The 25,539-nt window shown below is 39.8% G+C and overlaps 1 protein-coding gene and 1 long non-coding RNA gene across 4 annotated transcripts in view; one reads left to right on the forward strand and one right to left on the reverse strand.

Annotated features, from left to right (window-relative positions):
• The window catches only part of LOC141728757 (uncharacterized), a 113,559-nt gene that overhangs the window by 46,179 nt on the left and 41,841 nt on the right, over positions 1 to 25,539 (forward strand). Inside the window, exon 6 of one of the 2 annotated variants that reach the window (XR_012579918.1) lies at positions 1,717 to 6,373. The exons of the other annotated variant lie outside the window; for it this stretch is intronic. This is a non-coding gene — a long non-coding RNA (uncharacterized LOC141728757). Of the gene's footprint in view, positions 1 to 1,716; positions 6,374 to 25,539 lie in introns of those variants that run through there. 2 annotated transcript variants of the gene reach the window in all.
• WNT7B (Wnt family member 7B) overlaps positions 22,161 to 25,539 on the reverse strand; it is a 92,217-nt gene continuing 88,838 nt past the window's right edge. For both annotated transcript variants that reach the window (XM_005482703.3, XM_005482702.4), the window contains exon 4: positions 22,161 to 25,418. In XM_005482703.3, the coding sequence (XP_005482760.1) occupies positions 24,939 to 25,418 (480 nt within the window). In that variant the 3' untranslated portion in view covers positions 22,161 to 24,938. The remainder of the gene's footprint in view (positions 25,419 to 25,539) is intronic.

The following is a 25,539-nucleotide window of genomic DNA, read 5'->3' on the forward strand; positions in this document are numbered from 1 at the left end:
ATGTGCCATAATGTACGTGGTAGGTAGGAAAGTAATTAATGGAATTACCTTTGATTAAAAAACCAAACACCTCCCTCCCCCAGACAGGGTAAAAGGGGATAGTCAAAAACCTCTTTCAATTTTTAGAACTGAAAAAAAAAAAACCTGTATTCTTCACTTTTGGGAAAAAATGTTATCTGTCAGTGATAAACAGCAAAGTGGGCACACTTCTGACTTTACTGATTTTGTAATATGTTATTTCTGTCTCTTTCTCAACAGCAAAGAGATGCCTTGCTGCATGGACAGCTTTTTTTCTAATTCCATATTAAATTTCCATATAGAGTAAAATTAGATAGGATACAAAAATTATTGATTTGATACTTATTAGAATTTTCCTCCCCACCTGATTTTCAGCAAATGGAAACGTTACTGTTTATATCCGCTTCCTTCTAACCACAGATATGCCAACACTTTTCATAACAATGCTGAGAGAGGAAAAAGTGTTTTTTGAGGAAATTTACATACAACTCTCTGTATTCCTGTTTGTTACAAGAAATAATAATTTTAAAACTTTACGGTCTGGACTTTGTGCTCTTTGGAACTCCCAGCCAGTCTCAAACCATGAACTCTAAGCTTAGTGCTTGGAAACCATAAGGGTAACATCATTGGGAATTCTGCGCCAGTGAGGGCTCCAGGATGTGGCTGTGTGCCTTTCCCTGTACCTTACCCCAGTTCCTGTTTTCTTCTCCATTTGAAAGCCCTGTTTGAAGTTGCTCCTTAATCTCCTCAGTTGTTGACTTGAAAATGCAGCAGACCTCCTAAGTATGAGTCATGCCAGCCCTCAATCATCAGCATTGTCCAGAAATGCTCTGTTTCCCTTTTCATCTCCTCTTACCCTTTAACCAAGGGCAGCGATGATTCATAATGTAAAAGGACTTGATTTGCATTTGATATGAGGCAACAACTAATTCAAGATGAAGAAGCAGCATCAAACAGGCCTTGTAAAAAAAAGGGAAGGAAACTTTCTTATTTAATGTGGCCAAATCAAAAGTACAGGCATAGATACTATTCTTGAAAAATCAAAAGATACATTACACTGCCTTGAAAATCCCCTCATACAGATTCTGCAAATGTTTGAAAAAATCAATGTGTGTTAAAATATACTGTGTTCCAAACAAATCAAAATCTTGTTTCTCTTTTAAACATCTTTGCAATGAAACATTTCTGCTTTTTGTTTGTTTTTTTTCTTTTTGTTGTTTCCTTATTTTAACAGAAATTTTTGTGCTAAGCACTTTACAGGAGAGCAGAGCAAGATGAAAAAAAATCTCCCTTAAGAAATCTTTTTAGGAATGCACTTAAAGGGCACAAATCTCATCTTTATGTTAGACACAAGTAATTATGTGCTTACCTGCTATTGATGTCTTTAGGCATTAATCCCATCCTTAATGTTAAGTATATTTCTAAATTATTTTCCTCCATTGAGGTCTAAATACACAAAACAGGGGGGAAATCTAGGGAGGGATCAAGACAAAATGGCTATAATAAATCTTGCGAGTCTAGAAAGTTACTTCAGGGATCTTGAGCTGCTAATATTGATCAACTCTGGGTGAGTAATGCAGCTGAGCAGGAGCAGACTTTGCAGAACAGCTGCACCCCAAAGTCTTGGGGCAGTTTCCTGTGAAGCAAATTATTATATAACCTACAAATGTTGCATGTCTCTCACCCTCTCTTTTGCAGAACTCAGTTTGCCCAGAAGATGGCCTTGAAAAATACTCTGGTGGAGATGAAAATGGAAACTTTTAGTAACATACTGAAGGAATGAGATGGTTTCCTTTCCCTCTGGCTGCCTCTTGACATTGAGCTTCTGTTGCTTCCCTTTTCCCATCTACCATCATTATGGTTGTCTACCTGAACTCCAAGCTCTATGAGGCTCATCCTTGGTCTTCAGCTGGCGGCCAAAAAAAATGACTTGGCATTTTCAAAGTAAGCTAACAAGTGCACAAAGGAAGAGTTTGGGGAAAAGCCAAACTCCCAGAGCAAGGTCAGGCTGCTCATTGGTAGGTGTAAACTAAAATAAGGTCTTGGACCTCACTGAGGACTTAAATTTCTCCATGAAGGGGGGGCAAAATTTACCTGATGATGCAGCAAATTCTTCAGAGCTGTCCAGAGGCCTCTGAGCTGGTGCTCCTTGGGTTGTAGCTCTCCACAATGCTTTGTTCACTTCTCAGACTGGTGTTGGCCAGTCCCCTCTCCATTTCTAGTCTGCTCTGATTAGGATCTTGGAGCCTCAGGATGTCTGCTTGCCCTCTTTCTTTTGTGCAGCTTTAAGGGGGGCACTATTTGTGTGGACTTTCTCAGTAATCTCAGAGAAATGAATGAACTTGTTTTACAGGACACGAGTGATTTTCATAACTCTGTTTGCTGTCACGTATCTTCAGTGTGCTATTATGTGCATAAAAAGACTTTTAGTCATGTGATATACTGTCACAGTGTCTTCTGTATCAGTTTGTTTCAATACATTTGCAAATATATTTACAAATTTACAAAAAATGCTTTAATACCATCTTTGGTTCTCCAAGGCAAGTAACTTCTATGCAAACAGAGATTTTGTATGTGTGGTCACAAATTTCATGGTTGAGTATGAATACGATCATTGACCTTCAATGATCATATTTCTGGAAATTAGGAATAACCATATAATCACAGAATTTTTAAGACTGGAAAAGACCAAAATCATTGAGTCCAACCTGTGTCTGATCCCCACCATGTCACCCAGACCAAGCACTGAGTGCCACATCCAGGCATCCCTTGGACACCTCCAGGGGTGGACACTCCTCCACCTCCCTGGGCAGCCCCTTCCAATGATTAACATCCCTGTAGGTGAAGAAAATCTTCCTGATGATCAGCCTAAACTTCCTCTGGCACATCTTGAGTCTCCATCTGCTTGTCCTGCCAACCAAAACATGAATTTTTATTTGTCTATGTACGTAGAGGTCTAGAGGTCTTACGTTGTTTAAAATTACAGTTTCTCCCCTACCCCTCTAGTTTCTGAATATTCCTATTTTTGGCATTTGCTATTGTATTGTTAGGGCTTTATTCTCCCCTGAATCTGCATTAATTTGAAATCAAACACCTTGTGATTTTAAACCCTCCATTTTTGGTGTCCACAGACTTTGCATGTACTCACTTTTGTATTTCCTATGTTATAATTTTACGCACCAATGATAGAACCTCTGAGCAGAGTGCTATGTGCCACATAAATTTCTCCTTCTAAGTTGTTAAGAGGAGTAGGTTTACACTCAGAAGTCAGCCTTAATCACTGGCATTACCTTTGGCAAAGTCTCATTTTTGCGTTTCTGTCTCTTGCAGTGACCGATCGCATCCTGCCTGAGACCCAGAAAATTTCTTGAACCTATTTACATGAGCAACATCAGACTCTGGTGTTTGCACCACCTCTCTTTTACTGAAAACTCAGACAGAGTGTCTGCTGACACAAGATCTTTTCCAGGTTTATATTCTGGCTGTAAATCATCCATCTGCAATTGAAATCACTTTTTCTGTTTGTGAAACGCTTTTCTCCACCACTGGCACAAGCAGTTTACAGCCTGCTTTGGCAAACGAGGAGCTGGAGGGTTGTGCATGCATAAGCACTGGAAGTTTTAATTTTTCTATCCATATTTGCTGGCATTCCCTTTTTTTTATGTTTCCTGCAGCATTACCTACAGTCTGATGATTTCTGTAGTTGAAAAAATGTTGTTGCAAGACCTCACATAGCAGGTCCAGGTGATGATTCTGTATAGGAATTACCACCAGTCAATCAAAGGAAGGGTGTCTTCTTCATAAGCTGTTCCTAGGCTAATTATTACTATTATTATTATTAATGTGTTTTGTACACATTTTTTGCAGACTAAGGTTTTTTAGATCAACAATTAGGGCGGTAAAATTGGACAGAATTTTTTTTCCAGCCAAATTTATCATTCATGTGTACTTTCCTTCTCTGTAAGTAAAGAAATATTGATAGCCATCTCTAACCCCCCAAGGCCTAGAAGGGCCCCTAGATCAGTCCTGGTTTTCCTATAGAAGTTAATTATTCACTTCTGCCTTTACATTGCTGTCTGTTATGTTCCAGGCTTGCAGCCCCAACTCCCTGTCCATGATACCCTTCTATTGTTTATATTCACAGCAAAATACCATCCCTAAACTTCAGTGTATTCCCATGTCTGGATATCCTTTCAGGAAATTATATGGGTGCAGAGCACAGCCTAATATTTACAGGGAAGCACTGTGTTTAGGGGGTCTAGGTTAAAATTTCACAGACTATAATTTTCTTTCTAAAGAAATTTTCCACCACCCCATTGAATTAATGAGGGTGAGATGAGAGGAAGAGGGGGAAAATGCATTTATTAAGAAACACTCTTCCTGGTAGACATGTGGAGATCTGTACAGGTTTGGTCCCTTAGGGGATGGGTAGAACATGAAATCACAGAATGATTTGGCTTGGAAGGGACATTAAACTCTTCTCATCCCACCCCCTGACATGGACAGGGGCACCTCCCAGGTTGTTCCAAGCCTTTTTCAGCCTGGCCTTGGGCACTTTCAGGGATGGGGCAGCCACAGCTTCTCTGGGCACCCTGTGCCAGCACCTCACCACCCTCACTGGGAAGAATCTCTTTCAAATACCCATTCTAATTCTACTCTTTCTCAGTGTGAAGACATTCCCCTTATTCTGTCACTTCATTCTCTTATAAAAAGTCCCTCTCATTCTGTCTTTTAAGCTCAAGGTGTGGGTAAAAGGTTTCTGCTTCCTCTTTTGGAGCTGGTAGACAAAAGACCCATTCTAAAAGTGTATCAGTACTCTCTTCTGGATTCAGAGCAGTAAGTCTAATTTCTTCCTTAAGTTTTCATCTAAGTGTGCTTCTAAGTATGTGTTGGCACACATGCAACAGGGAATTTGAATTCTGCTAACTTTATTTTGTGTTCTGTTGATAGCTATTCTGTGCCATTAAAAACATCTGAGAATATATTTTTTAGCTTTTAATGGCTTCTGTCCTCCTACTGTATTCACTTTCTTAACAGCATAATATCTGGCATTTTCACCCCTTGAGTAAGTACTCCTTTTCCTGAAAATGTTTTATAAGAAAGCAATTATAAATGTTATTTCTTCTAGATTTTGTTTTACTTTCACATGAAGTTCACATTCACATGGTATGGTTTGATTTTACCCTAGTGTCATCAAAGAAAGATTTTATCAATGCTTTCCCTATAAATAGGCTTTCCTTTCAAAATTATTTTGGTAACTAAGCTGACTAGTATCCTGTACACACTCTCTGGGTGTGAGAATAACTTATGCACCCAAATCTAACCTAGAAAAACCTGTAGAAGGAAAAGAGTAAAAAGAGTTCCACAACATTTCCTTCTCTTTTATTTCTCCCAGTACTGGCTTTTTGTCTTGGTACTTGGCTAAGTCTATGGCTAAAGTTTTGGTTCTGTGATCCACAGAGCTAAATCAACATCTGATTACAGCTTTAATCAGTCACAGTGAAAAAAAATTAGTGCTAAATACATCAGAGGTTTTTTCCATCTTTTTGTCTCTTCTAGGAAATTTCTATCCCCATAGCTTGATTTTCCCCAAAACTGTAGCATTGTGATTTTTGTAATTTAGAATGGCAACTAGTTTGCTCTTCTCTTAATAAATTGAATGTTTCTGACCTAGTTCTATGTAATAATAGCCTCAGTGTCTTCACAAAGAGGAAAATATTGCTTGGACCTCTTCCAGTTGTGTACAGATGTAGTGGAGCAGTGCTGTGGTTGACGAGAGCCCTGCCCTTATCCCCTTATCTTCTCCTCAGGTTCTGGAGGTTGCCTCCAAATTAATGGCACCACATAATGCTCATTCACCACCCCAGGGAGAACCTTGCATTGCCATTTACAAGCCATAGATGGACTTTTATGGAATAAGCTAACTGTGAAAAGAGGGAATTAGTGAGAAACCCAGGCAGAGGGGCTCTCCACAAAGTCAGCAAACATCTAAGGACAGGATGAAATGAAATTAAATGCTCCATGACTTTTAGATGGCCAGTTCTCTTGCAGCTTGTGTCCTCTTTTGCCCTAAGCCACAAAAAACATTGCCATCATTCTCACAACAGCAATAACATGTTTTTTTTTAAATCATGTTCCAGTTGCTGTTATGCATGATCTGGAAAGGAAAATACCTGAGGCCAATACTTGGCAAACTCCTTTTGTGTAGCAGCTAAGATTAAATAAAACTACTACTGAGCTAATAATCAGAGCAAATTTATACCCTAAACCATTTCTGAAAATTTTTATTCATTTTTAAAAAATCAAACTAACTTTCCTGCCACAATTTTTCAAAGAAATATTAGAAATATTAGAAAATAAAAAAGAAATAATAAGGATTATTTACAGTGCATAGATTACATTTTTAATGTTTTTTGGGGCATGCATTCTGAAAATTATTTTATTCCAGTATTCAAGATTTTAGAAATTAATATTTTCCCAATACACTTCATTGAATTACTCACAAAAATAATTGAGTAAAGCTCAATTTAGCATTTCTATCAAGTTATTTACTGTTTATCTCAACCGCTTCTGCAGTGGAGAAAAGGGGAGGCTTCAGGTAAAGCCAAGAACCTGTAAAAACTCATCTTTTACTCATATAGGATGATGTAGATTCTATCCAGTTTCAGAGGAATGACACAGAATGGGTTTTGCATAGTTTGTTAGAGTCAGACTGATTTTAAGTCAAATAAGTACAAAGGAGAGCAGGTTGAAGAAGGAGACCAGTGAAACTCAGAGCAGGATTCAGGATTTGCAATATCTATCTGTTCTGAGGGCTATGAAGTTATGCTTATGCATATTCTCACAATCTCTTTGGTCTTCCCACTCTAAAGAAGTTTGCAGTAAAGATTTGGGTTATTAAAATACTCCTAAGGTAAACTAATACCTTGAAAAGCACCAGGTGAAATAGCACTTTCCAGGCTCACAGCTGATTTTCCTGTGTTTTGGAGCAGCGTAACTCTAAGCCAGGATGTCACAGTACATGAAGTTCCTGTGAAAGTTGGTTGGGATATATCCTGAAGGATTGTTATGGAGCATGCAAGCATGAAATATGGATCCAAAATATAAAAATGGACACAGAAATCTGCAGCTAGTTTGGCCTATGCAAGATAATGAAAAAAACTGCATGAGATTTGTTTAGTTTGAGGATTTTTTTGAAAAATTCAGAATAAAAACTGTGTTTGTCTGAAGCTTTATTCAAATCCACTAACTTGTCTACTGATTCTGAATCCTTCTTTCAGATAAACCTGGGCTGATTTATAAATTGGTATCAAAATCTCACTAAACCATGGTTTTGAGCAGTTTAAACTGGCCATGCTATAAAATCGAGGTAGCAGCCAGTGGTTTTGGCCAGGTTTTTCAGTGGCTATTTTGAGTTCAGCAGAGCCCCAAGCTCAAGATGGAAAACCTGGAGGTGCCAAACCTGTCCTGCTCCCTGCCATGAGCTTTGGCAGGGCTGCAGGGGCACACAGGGGAGCTGGGTCTGCTGCTGCATGAAGGACTCCAAGGGGAGGAATCTGCCCTTTCTCCCCCAGCATTCTGAGATGTGCTCAGCCACAGAATAAAGTGTAAGAGTGTGTCTGCAAAGGGCTGAAAAGCTGGTCTGGGCAGGGAGCACTCAGGCAGAAGAGTAACTGCTGCAAGTTCAAGACTTTTATCCAGTTGTGAGTTGAGAGTGTTTCTACTTGTGTTATTATGTCTATTATTATTAACCTCTTTCTTCAGCTCATGCTGGATTTTATCAGCAATGTGTGTTTTGAGAGCCAAACAGCTCCTTTCGGAATGGGGCTTGTGCTTCTGTGACCACTTGTTTTGCATCTGTCTTGGGTGATTCAGGAGCAAATTCATCCACTTGTCTCCTCTGCAGTATAGCCCTGCTGTGCTTCTATTACGTGCATGATTTCACATATTAAATTTATTTCTTCTGCTGCATTTATTTTAAAACTTTATTCAGCCATGTGCCTCTCGGTGCATTTAAAAGGAGCCACAAATATTTATGAGGCAATTTTAACACTTACCAATTACTTTTGTGGTGTTTGGTACTTTAATAGCTGTAGTTGTATCAGCCTTGGCTGATATTTCCTAATTATTCATATCCTGACATGTTATCAGCCATCATAGAGCATTACCAGCATCATTTTAAGCTCTCTTCACCTTCTTCAGTCTGGGTTTTATTTGAAAAGCAGACATGCAGTCCCCAGTGAGAATTAAAGTAGAAGCATTAGCTTGCAAAATATATGCCAATGACCTAATGATTCTGACATTTCCACAATACAAGCTTTACAAGAAGGCATGCAGACAGCAAAGTCTGTTTTTCTATCTCATATTTTTTTAATGGCTAAATGTTTGGAGGAAACAAAATGGATTTATTCTGCTCAATCCAGGGTATAATATCAGGACTTATCCGGTTCCGGGCCCCAGGGCTTCAGACAACTAACAAAACACATCTTACTTCTGCTCTGCTAGCTCTCTGTTATGCTTTTCACATGCAGGAAGAAAGAGTAAAAGCATAACCCAATTGAATAAAGCAGCATGGCCTGCTATTCTTTGCTTATGAAGCATCACATGATAGACACCAAATTAAGAAGAACCCCCCCACCTGTGGTTAAGTATGTATGCAACTGTCAAGCTGTTTTATCTAATATAGAGGGAATTTCACCATTCCCTTCACTGCCAGAGTACAAGAATATGTTTAAAATGTTAATGCCTTACCAAAGCATGCTTCATTGTTTTTGAATAATCCAGTGATTTTACATAATTTAAATAAAAATCAAAGCTGCTCCCTGATCTATTTTGAAATGCTCCTACCTTTCAAAGCCTTTGCTCTGATATATGGAGAGAAGGCTAATCTGACATGGTTCTCCTTACAGAGTTTAAGTTGCAATTTGTTTTTTGGCTCTTCAGTCACTGTTTATGTAAGGATGTATTGGGATAGGGCTGTCTGCCATGATATGGCAAAAAAAACAAAACCATCTTTCCTAATAAAAATAAGATGCTATTTAAACAAGAGGCTAAAGGAAATCTATCCTCTCTGTTGACCTTTCAGACTGTGGTAAGCACAGAACACACAGTGCCAATTTTATGACACAGTCATGTCAAATAGATTGTATGTGACACATTTGAGCTGTGCTTTCAAAGAAGGTTTAGATGTAAGAGTCAGGAGGGAAAACCAATTCAAATGTGTTCTAGTTGCTTTTTGTGCAGTGACTTCATGGACCAACCACCTAATGACTAAGACATGCCATTTGCAAGAACATTCCCTTAACCACAGATTTTTCTGGTTCATTTGCTTGAAGAACTCCAAAATTTTCCTGTCATTGCCCAGGAAATCGCAAGCAAATCTGGTGGTGGTGTCAAAGACTTAGAGGTGCCTGGCATCTGTTGGAGTACTGAGCTGGTCATTTCCTCCTTTGTGTTTTTCCTTTCTCTCTTTTCAGCCTTTACCTTCTCAGGCAATGAGCTGGTTTCAGGAATTTCTCATACCTTCAGAGAGTGGGATCCTTGCAGCAAAAGAGCTTAAATGTCAGAGGTGGGTTTTGGACATTAAAACCATGTAAACCTGGGTTGCTTTTTTGTGATGCAGTGTTCAGAAAACAAGCCACAAAAGAACCATTTCAAATTCAGCAGAAGGAGTCACACTGCAGTTCTCATTGCCAGGCTCTGTGACAGAAATTTTCCAAATACCTGTGTGTTGATCAAGGACATGCAAGTTTCAGAAGTGGCTTCTCACTGGGTGCAAAACCCCTCAGTAGTCCTTGCTGAGCATGAGAATCATTAGTTGCTTTCAAATAATTCAGGATTTAGCCTGGAATTTGCATGACTCCTTTTCTTCCCACATTTTTTCCCTGCAGTTGCTGATTCTCTCTGTGCATGTAAAAGCACTGCTAGGGTTGTCATTAATGTACAGCACCTCTTTTCTTCTTAACATTGGCTTCTCTTTACTGCAGAGGTGAAAGCTGTGGAAGCCTTCTGCCTTTGAAGAACTACTTAAGATGAAATGGTTCTGAAGTGCATTTAAGGGTGTTTACTTTAGGCACTTTATTTTTTTCTTTATTTTTATTCCTATTGGAACTGGCTAATGTTATTCATTAAACTAACAATTTCTCCCCTGCCTGTTCTTAAGTGTGACTTGTGACCTTGCAATCTGTGTATTTTGTCATCACAATGTGTTACCATGGAACTGATTTTGATGTCATGAATAAGGGCATTGTGAGTTTCCACGTTCCCAAGCATATTTGAGACACAGGTTTGGAAACAAAAATGACTTCACCAGTTAAATATTGTTAGATCCTATAGTATATCAAAGGTAAGAACACTTGTGCCCTATATTCCTTTACATAGAAGAACCTGAGGTTAGGAATTTCAAAGCAGGTATATACAAGAATGACACTACAAATAGCATTTCACAAGATTAAATATTTTGTGAGAGTATTGAACTCTAACCCCTTTATGTTACTGTAGACAAAAATCTTTCATATTGTTCATGGAGTCTCCTCAGACTGTCTAGTAGGGATTCTGTCTAAAGAGGAAGAAATGCAGTGTGCTGAACAGCTCCAGGATGCTGCTGGGACTTAACTCCTTCAAGACAATAGTGGCTGAAGGGAATTTTCCACCCAAGATCACTCACAGGCAGGCAGAGGGCAATGCACCATTGCTGCTTTTGAAGCTGAGAGGAGTAGTAAGGATTTTTCAGAAAAGAGCCTTGCGCACAAAGGGAAAATACACTTTTGTTGTGCAGCAGAATACATGTATTGCATGCTTTAAATTGAAAAAAAGCAAGTTCCCTCAGTGATCTACCTACCCACATGAGGTTAAAAGTGTTCAATGGAATCTCTTGTCAAGCTGTTCCCCAGGGTGTTTAATTCATCACATTTAAAGTCTTGATAGCATTCTATTATAATGGAGAAGTTTGAAAAGCCTCAAGTGGGGTTAAAGTCCTGGGTTGCAAAAAAATCTAGTTTAGCAGGAACCACATCTATAGTTCTGTTTACTTCATCTGCTGAGGTTTTTTTTTCCAGATGAGGCTTACCCATCCATTGCATTTTGCAATCTATCTCAGCAGCATTTTGCTCCTGGCAGCAGGCAAATATGTCCTCATTAAGTAAAATTTATGCTAATACCATTCTGATTAGCAGCAGTCATTGATATTCACTCTCATTAGCTAAATTGGTTCACTGGAAGACATCCCGTTGAGGGGATTTTTTTTTCTGTTTTAAATGGAATATAAAATGTATGGATTCACAGAGAAGACAGATGATGATAATTATACCCTGTGTTTACTCCAGCCATGTTTTTTATCCTAAAGCCTCCTGAAGTACTTTGCAGCATTTAGATCTGCAAGGAGGGAGAAGATATTTTTCCCCCTTCAGAGAAAAATCTCTGTCAGATATAAAGAAGCCATTCTGGTTTTACTGTTCTTAGCACAGATGACACAAAGGAGTGAATGTAGGTGCACTTTTTGATGACACAAAATGCAGGACATTTCATAGGAAATCTGGCCAGGGAATAAGCTCAATTCATGGAGTAATGGGACTTTCTGCATGCAGTCTTTTTGGAGTAACCTTGTGATTCTGAGTTAACATCTCTTGGAGCTGGGCCTGCACCGATATTGCAAAATTATCCTCAGTGTGAACCTTTTGTCAAAAATACAAAGATCCTCATCTTTATAAATCTGTTCATCTTTATAAATCTTGGTTGAAGGGAATGATAATTTCCACTGAGAATTTTATTCTATTTTCTCATGTTAAAACACACATGATCAGCTCAAGCCATGGTTTGATGCAGTCTGGTGTGATGCTGTGATGAATTACTGTTTTCTCTTAGCTCTCTTGAAGGGCTCTTGTCGGGCAGAAAAGACCAAGTTGGAAGCTGTTATTGCCAAGGTGTGATAATTGCGCCATTAACACTGTTAGGTCCAAAACAGATTTCTTTGTATCATAGCCTCCAATTCAAGTGCAAAAAAGGAAAGCAGTGCTCTTAATGCCTTATATTCTTACTCATATTAACAAAAAATCCCAGTTAATGTCTCTCTCTATATGCAGACCTATCTGTCCTTTACAAACTCTGCCTCTATAGTAGTCTGATAAAGTTCTGTTTACCTTTAAATATTGACTCTGCACATACTCCGTTCTCTTTAAAGAGGAAAAACATTTCTCTGGTCCGCCCAACCCTTGACCTTCCTAGAAGGATTATAAACAAGGATGTCTCTTCTTGCTAATTTTTTACCTTTTGGATCTGCAATCAATCCTGCTGCTTCATCAAGGCTGCTGAGCAGCAAACAGATGGCAGCAACCACTGACCACTGGCAATGGTGAGATGGGAAACACTGGCCTGCAGTGACCTTTGACTGGGCTTGAAATTCCTCAGTTTGCCTTTGAATTCGCATCCCTGAATAGCTCACATCACTCCTGTGCAATAATTGCAGCCTTTTCACATGTGCACTTCTGTTTCAAGTCTCTTATATTGATCTAATCTTTCTCCTGTAATCAAAACTAGTTCCACATCCAAAAGATGCTTTGGAGGGGAGATCTGTGGCCACAAGCAGCAATGTAAAACCACCCAGATGCAGATAAATTGCCATTCTCTCCCACTGCACAGAGAAATTGGGTACTAATGGTATAGCAATTACTTTGTTTCCATGGTAACATGTGTGAGCGCTATAAATAATGTTTGATGTTTATAAACAATTCAGTTTACACTGAATTATATACACTATTTGTATGCTAATATATGGGATGCATTTCTAGTTGTTTCACAGCAATAGAAGAGCAAATAGAAAGCTGCAAGTTTGGTGAGCACTGCACTGAACCATGTGATTATTATTTTTTCCCATGTCTATGTCCAAAGGAAAAGCTGCATGAGCTGAATGTATTTTCTTTCATACACTCAATAATGGAAAAAATCCTGGAAAGAAAAACTTACAGAATTAGCAGATGGTTTTGCTCCCCATCATCATTACAGTACTGGAGGTTTTGTCCCAGAAGGTAAAAACTATTTAGGTTGTAATTCAGCAAAATGCTTCTGAGCATGCTTATTTTTAAGCTCGTGAAGTGATAAAATATCTTAGTTCGATGTTTTAAAATGGCTTTATTTTTTCCACCGTTTATTATATAACAGCAAAATATTTTCTCTGTTTAAGATTTGGCCATGAATTTTCACTTTTTTTTCACAAAACCAATAAGAAGCAGCTGGTATTTGTTCAAATAACATATAGATTCACTGCATTAGCAGTTTATTTGCTAGTCACAGGTAGTGGTCAGGGGGGAAAAAGGGCTACTACAAGTATTTAATGGAGTTGCAGAGAAGGCAGGTTTTAAGAAGGGGCACATGAATGCCCACTGGCAGCTGGAAACACCAGCACAGAGGCATCTGAAAGGATGGGAGGCAGGAAGGGAATTCCTGCTCCCTCCTCCTGCCTGGCTGGGGAAGCAGAGCTCTCTGGAGCAGCTCCCTGGCCAGGGGCCAGCCTGGCTGGAGCTCTGCTCCTACCTGGGCGAGCTCTAATTGCTGCTGCTCACTCTCTGAGCTCTGTTTGTACTTGTTTGGCTTGGGAGCTGGGACAGGCTTTAGCAGCCAGGCTGGAAGAGGGAAGCAAACAGGAGCGAAGAGATTTATGTTAGCAGGCTGTGAGCGCTCACAGGGCACAGCACCTGTGGGCAGACACGTAGACAGCAGTGGGTACGCCTCGGGAACAGCAAGAGAGTGCCATTTACCCATTGTTAAGGAGTAAATGAAACACACTGCATTAAATTTGCTCCTTGGCAGCCATCCCAGTTGAACTGCCATGCTGGTTAGCTGTGGATACCCCTGTATTTACATTAAAATAGCTCCGAAAATTTCACCTTTTTTCATGCCCTCAGTATGCAAACTCAATCTCTTCAGGCAAAGCATGGAGGTGTGCTGGAGGCTGAGGTTTCACCTCTCTGGTTCCTAGCTCCACACCATGGCTCTTTGCAGGTGGCAGGGCAGCAATTCCAGCCCATTCCCCTGAGCAGATGGGGTCCCCTCTGCCTTTGATTTCCTGACACAAGCCACAGTCAAAATGACACCAATGGAATATTTGCTTTGTCATCTGGGCAAGACTTGTTTGTTTGCGTCACCCACGCTCAGAGTGACTCCTCAGCCTGTGCTGAAGCTGTCTAGCAAGAGGCAGCATGTTTATTTTGCACTGTTTGGTTATTGGTCTGGAAAAGAAAGACACTTGGCTTTTGGGAAAGCACCAAGGAAACAAATAGGAGCCAAATAATGAGATTAAATAGTGTGGGATTCAGTCAAGGGCTGTTATCATTGTGACAGAGCTGCAGGGTCACTTGGGAAGCTCTGCTTGGGCACTGACTGCATCCTGTCCCTCCCTGTCATAAATAACTTCTCCATCACTGGCCTCCAAGTGTTCTCCTGAGCTGGTGCCACGAGATGCAGGAACAACCACACCAAGTTTCCCATCAGTTTTCCTGCAGCTCTCAAAGTCTTGCCCTCTGCCCTCCTCTCCCCCAGAGGATGCAGAAGCGGTCATTAACCACGAAGTGCAGAGAAGCCAAACATCTTCCACTTGGAAATACTGAAAATGACTGAAAATAGCTCCAGCCATAGATTGCCTGTGGTGTGGCTGCTGGTAGGAGTGTTCCTGTGTTCCACAAATAGCTGTAGGGAGGTTTCCAAGCCCTGCTGAGTCTGTGCCTTGCTGCACCTACCGTGTGCTCCCTGACCTCCATGCTCAGTTTGATCTCTCCAAGGTGTCCTCTGCTACCCCTGACCTCAGCACTGAATTTCTCTAGGGTCTGCTGAATGAAGGAAAGGGGAAAATACCCCAGGCTTTGGGGAATATTTCACCAATGACATCCCAGGTCAGGCCAGTAAACTCCTATTTAATTGCTTGTATTTATTTTAAAACTACGGCAGTATATGATAGCCTGGCTTTGTTTTAATGGTGGACTTTGACTATTTCAATTTTGGTTTCTGTGTTTTGGAGTTATCTTAATATCTTTTAAAAGTACTTTTAACACCTTTTGGCTTCATATATTTCTCTAAGATTAAGATGGTGCTGTACTCCAATTTTGTTTGATTTGCACGTTTGAATTTGGAACAATAACAATAACAGTATATATCTGAGAAAGCTTAGAGAGAGGAAAAATACAGGACTATCTTCTTTTGGAACTGAAATATGAAACTATACTGTCACCCAGTCAAGGTTTTCACAAAAGTTGGAGGAAATCAAGATTATCAACTGCACTGGGACAGAAATGTTCAAAAAGCTAACTTGCTCTCTAACTAGGAGTACAATGATTTCCCCATCACAAATATACACACACATATACACAAGAGAATCCTGAAAATTATTCTCTTTCCAAGGAAGCACGAAAATTTATAGTTCCCTTGATTTAAGACAAGGTCTGGTTTGGACCAGCCATCTAATTTCAGTTTGATATTTGTGAAATCCTTCTGTATCTTGTTTCTAATTTTTTTTCAATCTTTTAGATTAAATATATTAAAATAATGCAAAAACTAGGACACTGAGGAAGCCTGCCTTAAAAAATGTCCTCACTCCCTAGCCTTCTGGTTTTATATAGAATTTGAGAGATGCATCACAACTCTGTTTTTGTCTTGATTAATCTGTCTTTTGCCTTCAAATAATTTTTTTGCGAAGTTTTAAAGGCACACCAGACTTAGTTTATAGCATCCTCTAGTCTGGCTTTGCCTGGAGTCAGAGCTGGGTTTGGTGAAAACCATCACCTTGGAGAGGTTTCAGGCCAGGATCTGGAGCTGATTTGATTTATTGCTCCTCGGGCTGGTGCGTCTCACCTTGCAGTCCTGCACAGTGGAAGGGGAAGCTCAGCTCCCTCCTCTTTCAGCTGGGATGATGGGAGCAGGCAAACACTCGAGTGCTTTGAAGTGCCCCCAGAAAAGCTTTCAGGATGGTGGCCAACACCCTCTGCAAGTGCCTTTTGGATCTGTCTCAGCTTGAGTAGAGACATTTGAACAGGTATCAGGCTGGGAGGGAGTGTAGCCAACTAAACAGCTGAAGTGGAAAAAAGAAGCTCAAGTGAACCCACCTAGGGAAAAGAGGCAGCTCTTGAAGGCAAAAGGCTTTAAAACAGAAAACTGAGGGTAATGTTTTTAGAGGAAAGCAAACGCAGGTCCTTGGGAAAGCATTCATTTAGCTGGTTTTGAAAAAATTTATTTCTGTTTATTCTCTTTGCTAGTGGGTAGTTAAGGATAGGGAGAATGTTTCAGGAATTATCTAAAACAAAAATTGACAATTCTGGTACTTTCATTAAATGTGTTTGAAGTATACATGACTTTCTAATGCAGAATCAAAAACTACAAAAATGGTTCAAATATTTTTAGAGGCCATTCAATTCACTAAATTGACTTCCACTTCAGGAAAACATCCCCAAAGGAGTGTATTGACATCTTGTTATCTGCTTGTAAAACTGCAAATAATGAAAAAGAGTTCTAGCTCTCAATTCAATAAATAATATGATTTTAAAAGTATGCACTGATTAAAAATTAACATTTTCCACATCTACCTTTTCATTTTAAATTTGTAAATACAGCCAAAGCATAAAGTGGCATCACCAGGGATTGTTAAAGACTCATTGCTTCTTCCTCCAGGTCTTTGGGACTGAAAGTTGATATTTACAGATAAAATGGGGATATCTCTGGATAAGTTAATGGGAGCATTACAAACCCAGAAGTTTCTGGTTTATGCTCCTGAAGACTAGAGAAGCTGAATTTGAATAAGGTTTTTGGGAACAAAGAAATTTGATGTTGTGGCCTAATTGTCCTTTTTGCTACATTTTTTTTCCTTTTCTATAATTAACTTTATAACTGTATTGAGAATCTCAGTGATGATTTCTATTTCATGGAAGCATTTCAGCAGAGAGTGTAGGAAGTGTTGCAAAGGGTTTGGAGATGTAGAGTGCTAGGAATGTAATTAGCCAAAATTAGTATGGCTGAAAAAGTCCAGATATTCAACTTCTGTAAAAAGACCTTCAGCTTGAATAAAAAAACAGAGGCTTATACCAGGAACATTAATGCTTAGGAGTGGCTCTGTTTGACTAAGAAAATGCCATCAGAACCAAGTATTTATGACTAAACACACTTGAATAGAAAGCATGCAGAGAAAAACCTTGGTAGTTCTTTTGTCAAAAGCTGGCTGAACTGTAGCCCTGTAATAATTATGTACTGGATATCACAGCCAGAGGAGCTGGTAACCACAAACTGACTTCCTCATTCCTTCTCCTTCCTTCAGGAGTGGTTTGGATTAGGTAGCCACCTGAAATTTCCAAAGCACGTATTTTCTTACTGCGCTGCTGCGACCCATCTCCAGGTAATCCTCGCTTGGATTATCCCTAACACCTTCTTCTTTTGTTTCTTTCATGAAAAGTAAAGTTTATTAATGCATTGGCTCAGTAAATCTTTCCCAAGTCCCTCTGCATGTGTGCACATGCACAGAGAGTAAAGCAATTTATCCCCTAAAAAAAGACAACTGGGCACTCTTGAACACAATCCAACAACTCTGTGGTTCCTTGTGCTGAACAACAGACATTCTATATCACCTAATATTAACAAACAAAAGACTTTTTCCCACGCCATTATATATTTACTTTACCCTACTCTTCAAGCTTGGCATGTTGGCTTCCTTAGACTATTTCATCCCAGAGATGCAGCTCAGTGCCAGAATTGCTGGAACAAAATGCAGTGGGTGGACAAACCTGTCCTGCTGCATTGCTTCTGGTCTTTTAAAAACAGAAAGCATTCATCTGACTCATTACTGTAAATGTGCTAACAGAGCATACCAGTGATGGTTTTCTGACTGAAAGTGCCTGCATCTGCTCAAAAGGTTAACACGGGTGCAGATCAAGTGCATATCATGACACATTTGTTGGTATCAGCCAGGGGCAAATATTAAGTAGCTTATCTCTTAAGGAGAGAGATAAGGAGGAAGGGTTGCGAGGTGCTTGCCAATAAATGTATATTCATCACAACTGTCGCTCCTGTGCGCTGCAGGAGCCACGGCAGGTGGGGCCAGCAATTGCACCGAAAAACAGAAGCTCTGAATTCAACCCTCACTCTCGGCCTTTGCAGGGCCTTTGGCAAGGGATTTAGAATGGAATTAGGCTGCCTTCTGTTCCTGACTAGGTGGAGAGAGAGTGGTTTCACACACATCCCCTTTTAGCAAGCGCACAAGCATAGAATCACAGCACAGTTTTGGTTAGAAAAGGCTCATAAAAATCATCTAGATCCAATTCCCCTTCTGCCTTCCATCAAGCCCTACTAATGAAAAAAAATCTGCAAATAAAAGGAGGTATTATCAGAAGTTACTAGGTGCTGATGACACAGATATATGGAAGACAATATAGAAAATTTGTATCCCTATATTTCAGTAGGAGACAACAAAATCCACTCCCCTTGAAAAAGGACAATCGGGGAAGGAGCTTATAGAAATTCTTCTGAATATCTGCAGTATTTTTTGGATATGCACACACATATGTATTTTTATGTATTTATATGTATCTGTACATGTTCATGGAAATACATGGAAAATGTACATGCATTTTAGGCTTTTTATTTGGGATACAAGATGCAATTTGAAGATTTCATTTTCTCCCTCTCTCTGGGTACGCTAATTCCTTCAAGTATTATAGAATCATGCACAGACACCCCAACAATCCCTCTCTGTGCATCCCTGAGAGCATTTTCCAAACCCTCCTGGAGCTCTGGCAGCCTTGGGGCTGTGACCATTCCCTGGGGAGCCTGGGCAGTGCCTGAACAGGAGGAACAACCTTTCCTGGATATCCAGCCTAAACCTCCTGTTATTTGTATATTTCTGTCTTAAAAGAATGCAATACTTACCTCAGCAAAGTGCTGAGATGATGTTTAGCACTGTGGAAAATTCTGTGTTATGTCTAGTGCTACTGAAAATACATGATTGTTAAATTTCACTGCCTTTTGAACAAGCCTAACCTGGAAGCTGGCCTCAGCTGGGTGCAATGACAGGGTGCAATCCCTGCAGATAACTGGGATGCAGTTGCTGTGATATCCTTTCAGTGCAGCCTGGACCCACTCTGGTGAAAGAACCAGGAGAGGACTCCTATGAACATCCATTAGGATTGTCCACAACCAGTATCATGGCACTATTAAATGTTCACCCCTTGAATAAGTATTCTCTGGACAGGTTATATGTTTAGAAGAATTCAAAATCATAAATAAGATGCTTTGTAGGCAACTGCTTACAATTCTCTTTGAAATAATTTCTGCGGGCAGATTGTCCATGCACTAAACCAGGAGTTGGAGATTGGTTGGAAGAGAGGGTGGCAGTAAAAAGCAAAAGCAAAGCAAATTTCACTGATGGAGCATCAATTCCATAACATATAAAATAAAAAAGCTTGTACTGAAGAAAACCCTAGGGAAAATGGAAATGGTGCGCAAGAACAATTAAGGCAAATGGTAGAGGGGTAATGGAAATTCATTCCCGTGATACAATTTTTGGTGTTTAATTTCAGCAGTTAAATTATCCAGCCTTGTCTTCCTAGAGCTTTTCTCCAGAGGAGAGGGAGAAGGTCTGTCAGAGCTGAACTGAGGCCCCCCTGGAGCAAGATTGCTCTGCCTATTGTAGAGGCACTCTGGAGAGGCTGTCACTTCCCTCAGCCTGTCTTTTAGTCCTTTAAGTTGAGTGGTGTGAATAGCCTTCAAAATGCCTTGGGGTTTCCCTTTACCCAAAGATTGAGGGAATGCCCCTTTTCATTCTCAGCCACAGGAATTAAACAATAAGATCAAAATCTTGTAATCTTCTTGGGAATTCCTTTTAGTTGTATGGGATCTAAAATGCAGGGTTTTCCCTAAATTGCTGGGCAAATGAAGGCAGAGGCTAATCATACAGCTGGCTTTAGATGCAAACATTTCAAGTGTCTGGTGTGGTTGCCAGTTGTTTGGGATGCCTATGAAACAAATATCTTAATCGTTTTTATGACCTATGCAAGTTTAAGTCTCATTAAGATGTTTTTTTATTGATCTGAGGATCTGTTTGCATCAAAAATAAGAGGACCTGGAAACAAAGCAAACTTTTGTATTTCAATTTTTTGGTCTTTCATACCACTAACTTCTGAAAAGGATGATCAAAACAGACTCACACAGGGGTCTCCAAACAGCTAATAATTAATATATTGCTTTTAGTAAAAAGAGCACAACTAAAAAAAAGAGCACGACTAAAGATTTTGAGTTTACAGTAGTACTATTCCCTCTGTCTTTGTGCTCTATGGAACACATTGCAAACAATTACCATGTATTATGTGAACTGCCTTTCCTCACTGACCAAATCTTCTCTGTTAACAGATATGTTTAACAGAACTTATCTGTTCTGCAGGATTGTGCTGGGGGGGAAAGCCTTAAATCTTCATTTTAAAAATGAGATGCAAATTTTAAATTTGCGGCTATACATTCCCTGCCAGAAAATGATCCCCTGCCATTTCCTAATAGCAGATTAAACACGAAAAAGGAAATACTTGCCAACCTTTGGGTAGGCTTGTTGAGGTCTGAATGTGTAGACATGCAGACAGGGACTTTGGATTTGAGGGGAAATGAGCTTGTGGGTGAAGTTCAGCCTACAATGCGGTTTGTTTAGCACACAGGAGGTTTCTTACAATATCAGTAACACAAACTGAAATTGCTTACAACTTCCCCTGCCTTTCCAGCTTTGATGGGTTTTTTTTTTCCTTAGGCATAGTTTTTGTTGTGTATTTCCCACATCTTGTTGTGGCCATCACTCAGTGAGAAGAATGTTGGGTCTTTGCTGTACCATTTGCTGCACCGCCTTCGCTGTGGGAACTGTCACTGCAACAAAAGCTCTGAAGGGCTGGAAAGGAAACGTGCAGTCATTCTTGTCCAGTTATGAAAATTGCTATGAATGCAAATCAGCTTTATAGAAAGCATTTTCTGCTGTATGCCAATTTTGCCTTCAATAATGAAAGCCACACTGAGTCATTTGCAAGGGAAAGCTGCTATAAGGGAAGATCTATAAGGGATTTGTCACTTTCAGAATCACTTTGGGGTTTTAGTCTTCAACTAACAAAGAGACCCAAGGAAATATGTTTAAAACTTTAGGTGACCTGCTTACAACATGCTTTAGATTTGTTAAAAGATTTGCAAAGCTTTTGATGAGTTTCATCTAGTTTCCAGATGTCATCGTAGAAACAAATGTAATATTACCATGTGCTATAAAAACTTCCTGCAGCTCTATTAACAAGTTTCCCATGATGTAATTAGAAAGAAGGTGCAGTGTTTTCTTTGGCATCTGTGGGTAAAATACTGTGAATACTTATGCTACTGCAAAACCCAGGCCAACTTAGTTCCTTTTAATGAAGTTATTTTGGACTCAGTTCATGTAGAATTTCACTATAGCACTATCTGTATCTGGATACCTTCCCTGAGGGGTAAATAACAGCCAAAGTTGTGCAGTTTCTTTAGATTTTGTATAGGAAGACAGTATTCTCAATATCAAAGAGGTTGTAACTATTCTAGCCAAGGTAAATTCTGTAAAATCCTTCAGGTTCAGATTCAGGTAGGGTTTTCAAATGTGTCCATAGCTGGCTTGAATGAGCTGGATCTTCTTCAAGTGCCCAAGTCAGGACCTTCAGCCTTCTCCTCTACAGCTCTTACTCCTCTCTGCTTGCTAATCTGTTATGTGAGGTTCATGGTCAAGAACCATTTTTGGGTTAGATGCCAAATTTCTATCACAAAACATTTATTTTCTTCCACCAAAATTTCATTTTTTTATTGTAGCCAGGCAAAGTCTCTGGTAGCAGCATTGTTGGTGCCGGTTTCTCTGTAGCACTGGTGTAGGTAGATGGCTCAAGACTGATACCACACATAGTCATGTTCATTACTATTTTTCCTGAAACACAAAAACTGTTTAGGACTTGGAATTCACCTATAATTTCTCACGTGGAGAAGCCTGTACACAAAGGCCCTGTTGCCTTTTTTTTTCCCTTAAAAAGAACAAATAAAAGGAAAAGGAACTGGAAGGGGAAAAAATTAAGTTTTAATGGAAACACATTTCATCTTTTGTTTTCTGCTCGCCACAAAACATTAACATAGTAAACAAATTGATCTTTGCTCTTTAGTTCTTTAATAACATAAAGTATTTTGAGTTTTGCCATGGCAAAGGTATGGTTAAACCACATGTTGCTGGTCGTGTTCCAACCTCTATTGTCACAGGTCTTTGACACCAAACTACATTTTTAAAAATAAAAGTTGTGTGTAACCCCCTTCTATTCACAGACATCTTCGTTAGAAGTCGTCACTTTGGGGAGTGTTTTGTAATATTAGTGGTAGTGGTATTCTCTGACCAGAACTGCTTTTCCACGGGATATCTTTCAAAGTCCAAGCATTCCCACTGCCAGCCCCTGCTTTGTGCCATACAGCACCTTTTGGAATGCTGCACCTCCACATGAGCAAAGCTTTTGTAGGATGCTCTGAAACTTTACATTCTAGACTGCTCACCCAGTCATGGGACTGTTACAGTGGTCTCACAGTAGCAGACAGAGCTACTTCAAATAGGGCTGTGGAAGAGAGAAAGTGTCACTTTGGTCCACTTTTTGGAGTGGTGTTGGTGTTATAATATATAACCTTTTTTCCTTTTTTTCTTTTCTCTAACGCAGTGTAGTTCGCAATAATTTAAAATACTCTATAGACATTTAAACGATATACAATAATATAACTTAATTGGATTCCTCAGTTGTACTTAACAAATACTACTCTAATAAATTTACAGTATCTAGTACCATAAGACTGTGCATTACTGTGTTTGGGAGCTTTATTTGCTTCCTGTCAAGAATGTAGTGAAAGTACAGTATCATCACTATAATTCAACAACAATACCCATGAGTCCAAGGGACTTTAAATTACATGGAGTGAATCGAGTATTTTGGGGGCCCCTGTTGACTTCTGTGAAGTTTCACTCATTCATGCCAAGGCTGGTATTTAGAAATCAACAGAAAAATCAAAAGAAAAAAAAAAGGCAATTTTACATTGCTCTGGAGTCATCAAAGGGGTCTGATTTTCAGAGGATAAGTGCTTGGGGTCAGAAAGTGTTCAAATGAAGGTCCCCAAATCATTAGTTACTTTTGATAATACAGGTCCACAAATTGCAGAGGTAATTCTGGCTCATTCACATATCCAGCATGGGAGTTGGTGGAGCTCCAGGTCCCCCTTGCCCCAAGAGCACCATGTGGATGGACAAATGCTTCCATGTTAGGTGGGGAGGGCTCATGGCTCTGCAGCCCCTCAAAATAAGGAACAAAAATTAAACAAAAGCTAAAAATGCAGATATGCAGATGTAAGGAAATTTTTAATCCAACTTTTCAGAAAATCAGGCAGGGACCCTTGGGACAAGCAAACAATTACATGGTTAATTGGGCTGTGTTCTAAGTGGGCATATCTGGGCTCTTGGGGTTAAAACACTAGATTTTACAGCAGTAAAATATCTGAGGCTGTTTTTAAAATCTCTCATAGGGAAAAGGTGTGGGAATATAGGATTGAGTGCTTTAAGTGAGCTTCTTTCTTTTAACATTCATGTGCTTACCAGGAGGTACTCTATTGCCAACCTTAAAATAATGATGACACAGACTAACCCAAATTTTGGCTTTCTTATGCTCATGAAGCCATGACAGCTCAGAGGTTGCAGCAACCTATAGCTCAGCTGCCAGGCTTTTATCATCTTCTGAGTGCGTACTGAGCATAAGTTTCTTAAAAGTCTTGAAAATACTAACTTTCAACCATTCAAGGGAAAACAAAATGCCTGGAAGACCCTGCCAGTGCATTCATTGTCAAAGCAAAACCTTTGATACTTGTTGAAGCACACCTTTGTATCCTAAAACTCCCTATGAGGAGCTGTGAGCAGGTGCTCCACACCTCAGGCCTGAGTCTGAAAAAGTCATTCTTATTCAGGAGGCAAGTGGTAAAAGTCAATATCAAACATTGGTAACCAAAGTTTCATGTTTTTGCTCAGTTCTGGCAATTGCTTAAGGCCTACAGTAATTCAGCTCTCTAATAGTGGAGTGACAACAGATCAGTAGCATTGAAGAACTTAGGCAGAACCAAATACAAAAGTCATACAGTCAGAGTTCCAATAAGTTTACATTTAGTACAGAATTAAGACATAGCTACCCGTTAGTGCTTAGAATTTTTTGATACTATTAAAACCATAAATAATTATTTTTAATGTTCATTCAAAGAGTTCCAGTGTCACTGGCAGCTGATGTAATTTTGTGAATGCTTGTTGGGATTTTATTCCAAACTGATAGTGGAGTATTTCTGACATACATTTTGCTCCCTACCTGTTGTTTTCTCTCTATCTGCTTTCTTAGAAATTTTGGTTTTTGCAGAGAGAACGCTGTGTTCTAGTCTGTGAAGATTTCATTTCCTTAAAAAAGTCTTTGTTTGCACAGGGCCAGACAGTTTTGTTGCTGCAAAATAGGAGAAAATGTCGTTTTCTTTTAAATGTCATGGGAGCTGCAAAGCAATCAGCTTCTCTGATATGTATAATTTAAAACACTAAGAGAACTCTACAACACTCAGATTGTAGTTTCAAAAAAAAAAAAAAAAAAAAAAAAAAAAGAGAGAGAGAGACAGAGAGAAAGTTTCATGTGGTTGTCAACATCACCTTAATCCTGTTGCCCTTGTTTCCAAAGCAGTTACAACAGCCAGCCAGCCAAAATGCACCATCCTTAGAAAAATAGGTAGTTGCGGGGAGGGAGTGGTTGTTGTGGTGTTGGCTGGGGTTCTTTCCCCCAAGAGGATCAGATGTGCAAAATGATGCTGTCGTTGTTTGTTGTACTCCACTTTCCTCGCTCGCGGCGCTTCGCTCTGCGCGCACGGCGCCGCTATTTGCAGGTGAACACCTCTGTCCTCTCGCTGCACGTGTTGCACTTGACAAAACAGCACCAGTGGAATTTGCAATTGCACTGCCACACCTTGGTGTACTGGTGTGTGTTGTAGCCCCTGCCGCAGCACATCATGTCGCACCCGTCCGCGTTGGGAGAGGTGCGGTTGCAGAGCCGTCCCTGGGTACCGACGCTCCCCGTGGAAGCGTCCTCCTCACAGTAGTTGGGTGACTTTTCAATGTACACTAAATCCGTTTCCATGGGTTTCTGGTAGCTCTTAATCTGCTTGATCTTCAGGAAGGTTGGCTGCCTCAGTCTACTGGCTCTTACCACCTCCACCTGCACTGCAGCGTTGTATTTCTCTTTCAAAATATATCCAATCTCTCTGAATTTAGGGAGCGTGGTCCAGCAGGTCTTGGTTGTACAGGAACCTGAAACTCCATGACACTTGCACTCCAATTTCATTCTCTCTTCGAGAACCTATGTGTACAGACATTTGCATATTGTTACTGCAGAAAAATAATGTCACAAGCCTGCCTGAACCTCAGTCTGTTTAGTTCATATGAATATTCGTTACTGCTGGTTGAAATTTTTCAAATGC

Source organism: Zonotrichia albicollis, chromosome 4 (assembly GCF_047830755.1).
Source record: "Zonotrichia albicollis isolate bZonAlb1 chromosome 4, bZonAlb1.hap1, whole genome shotgun sequence".
Taxonomy (NCBI): Eukaryota; Metazoa; Chordata; class Aves; order Passeriformes; family Passerellidae; genus Zonotrichia; species Zonotrichia albicollis.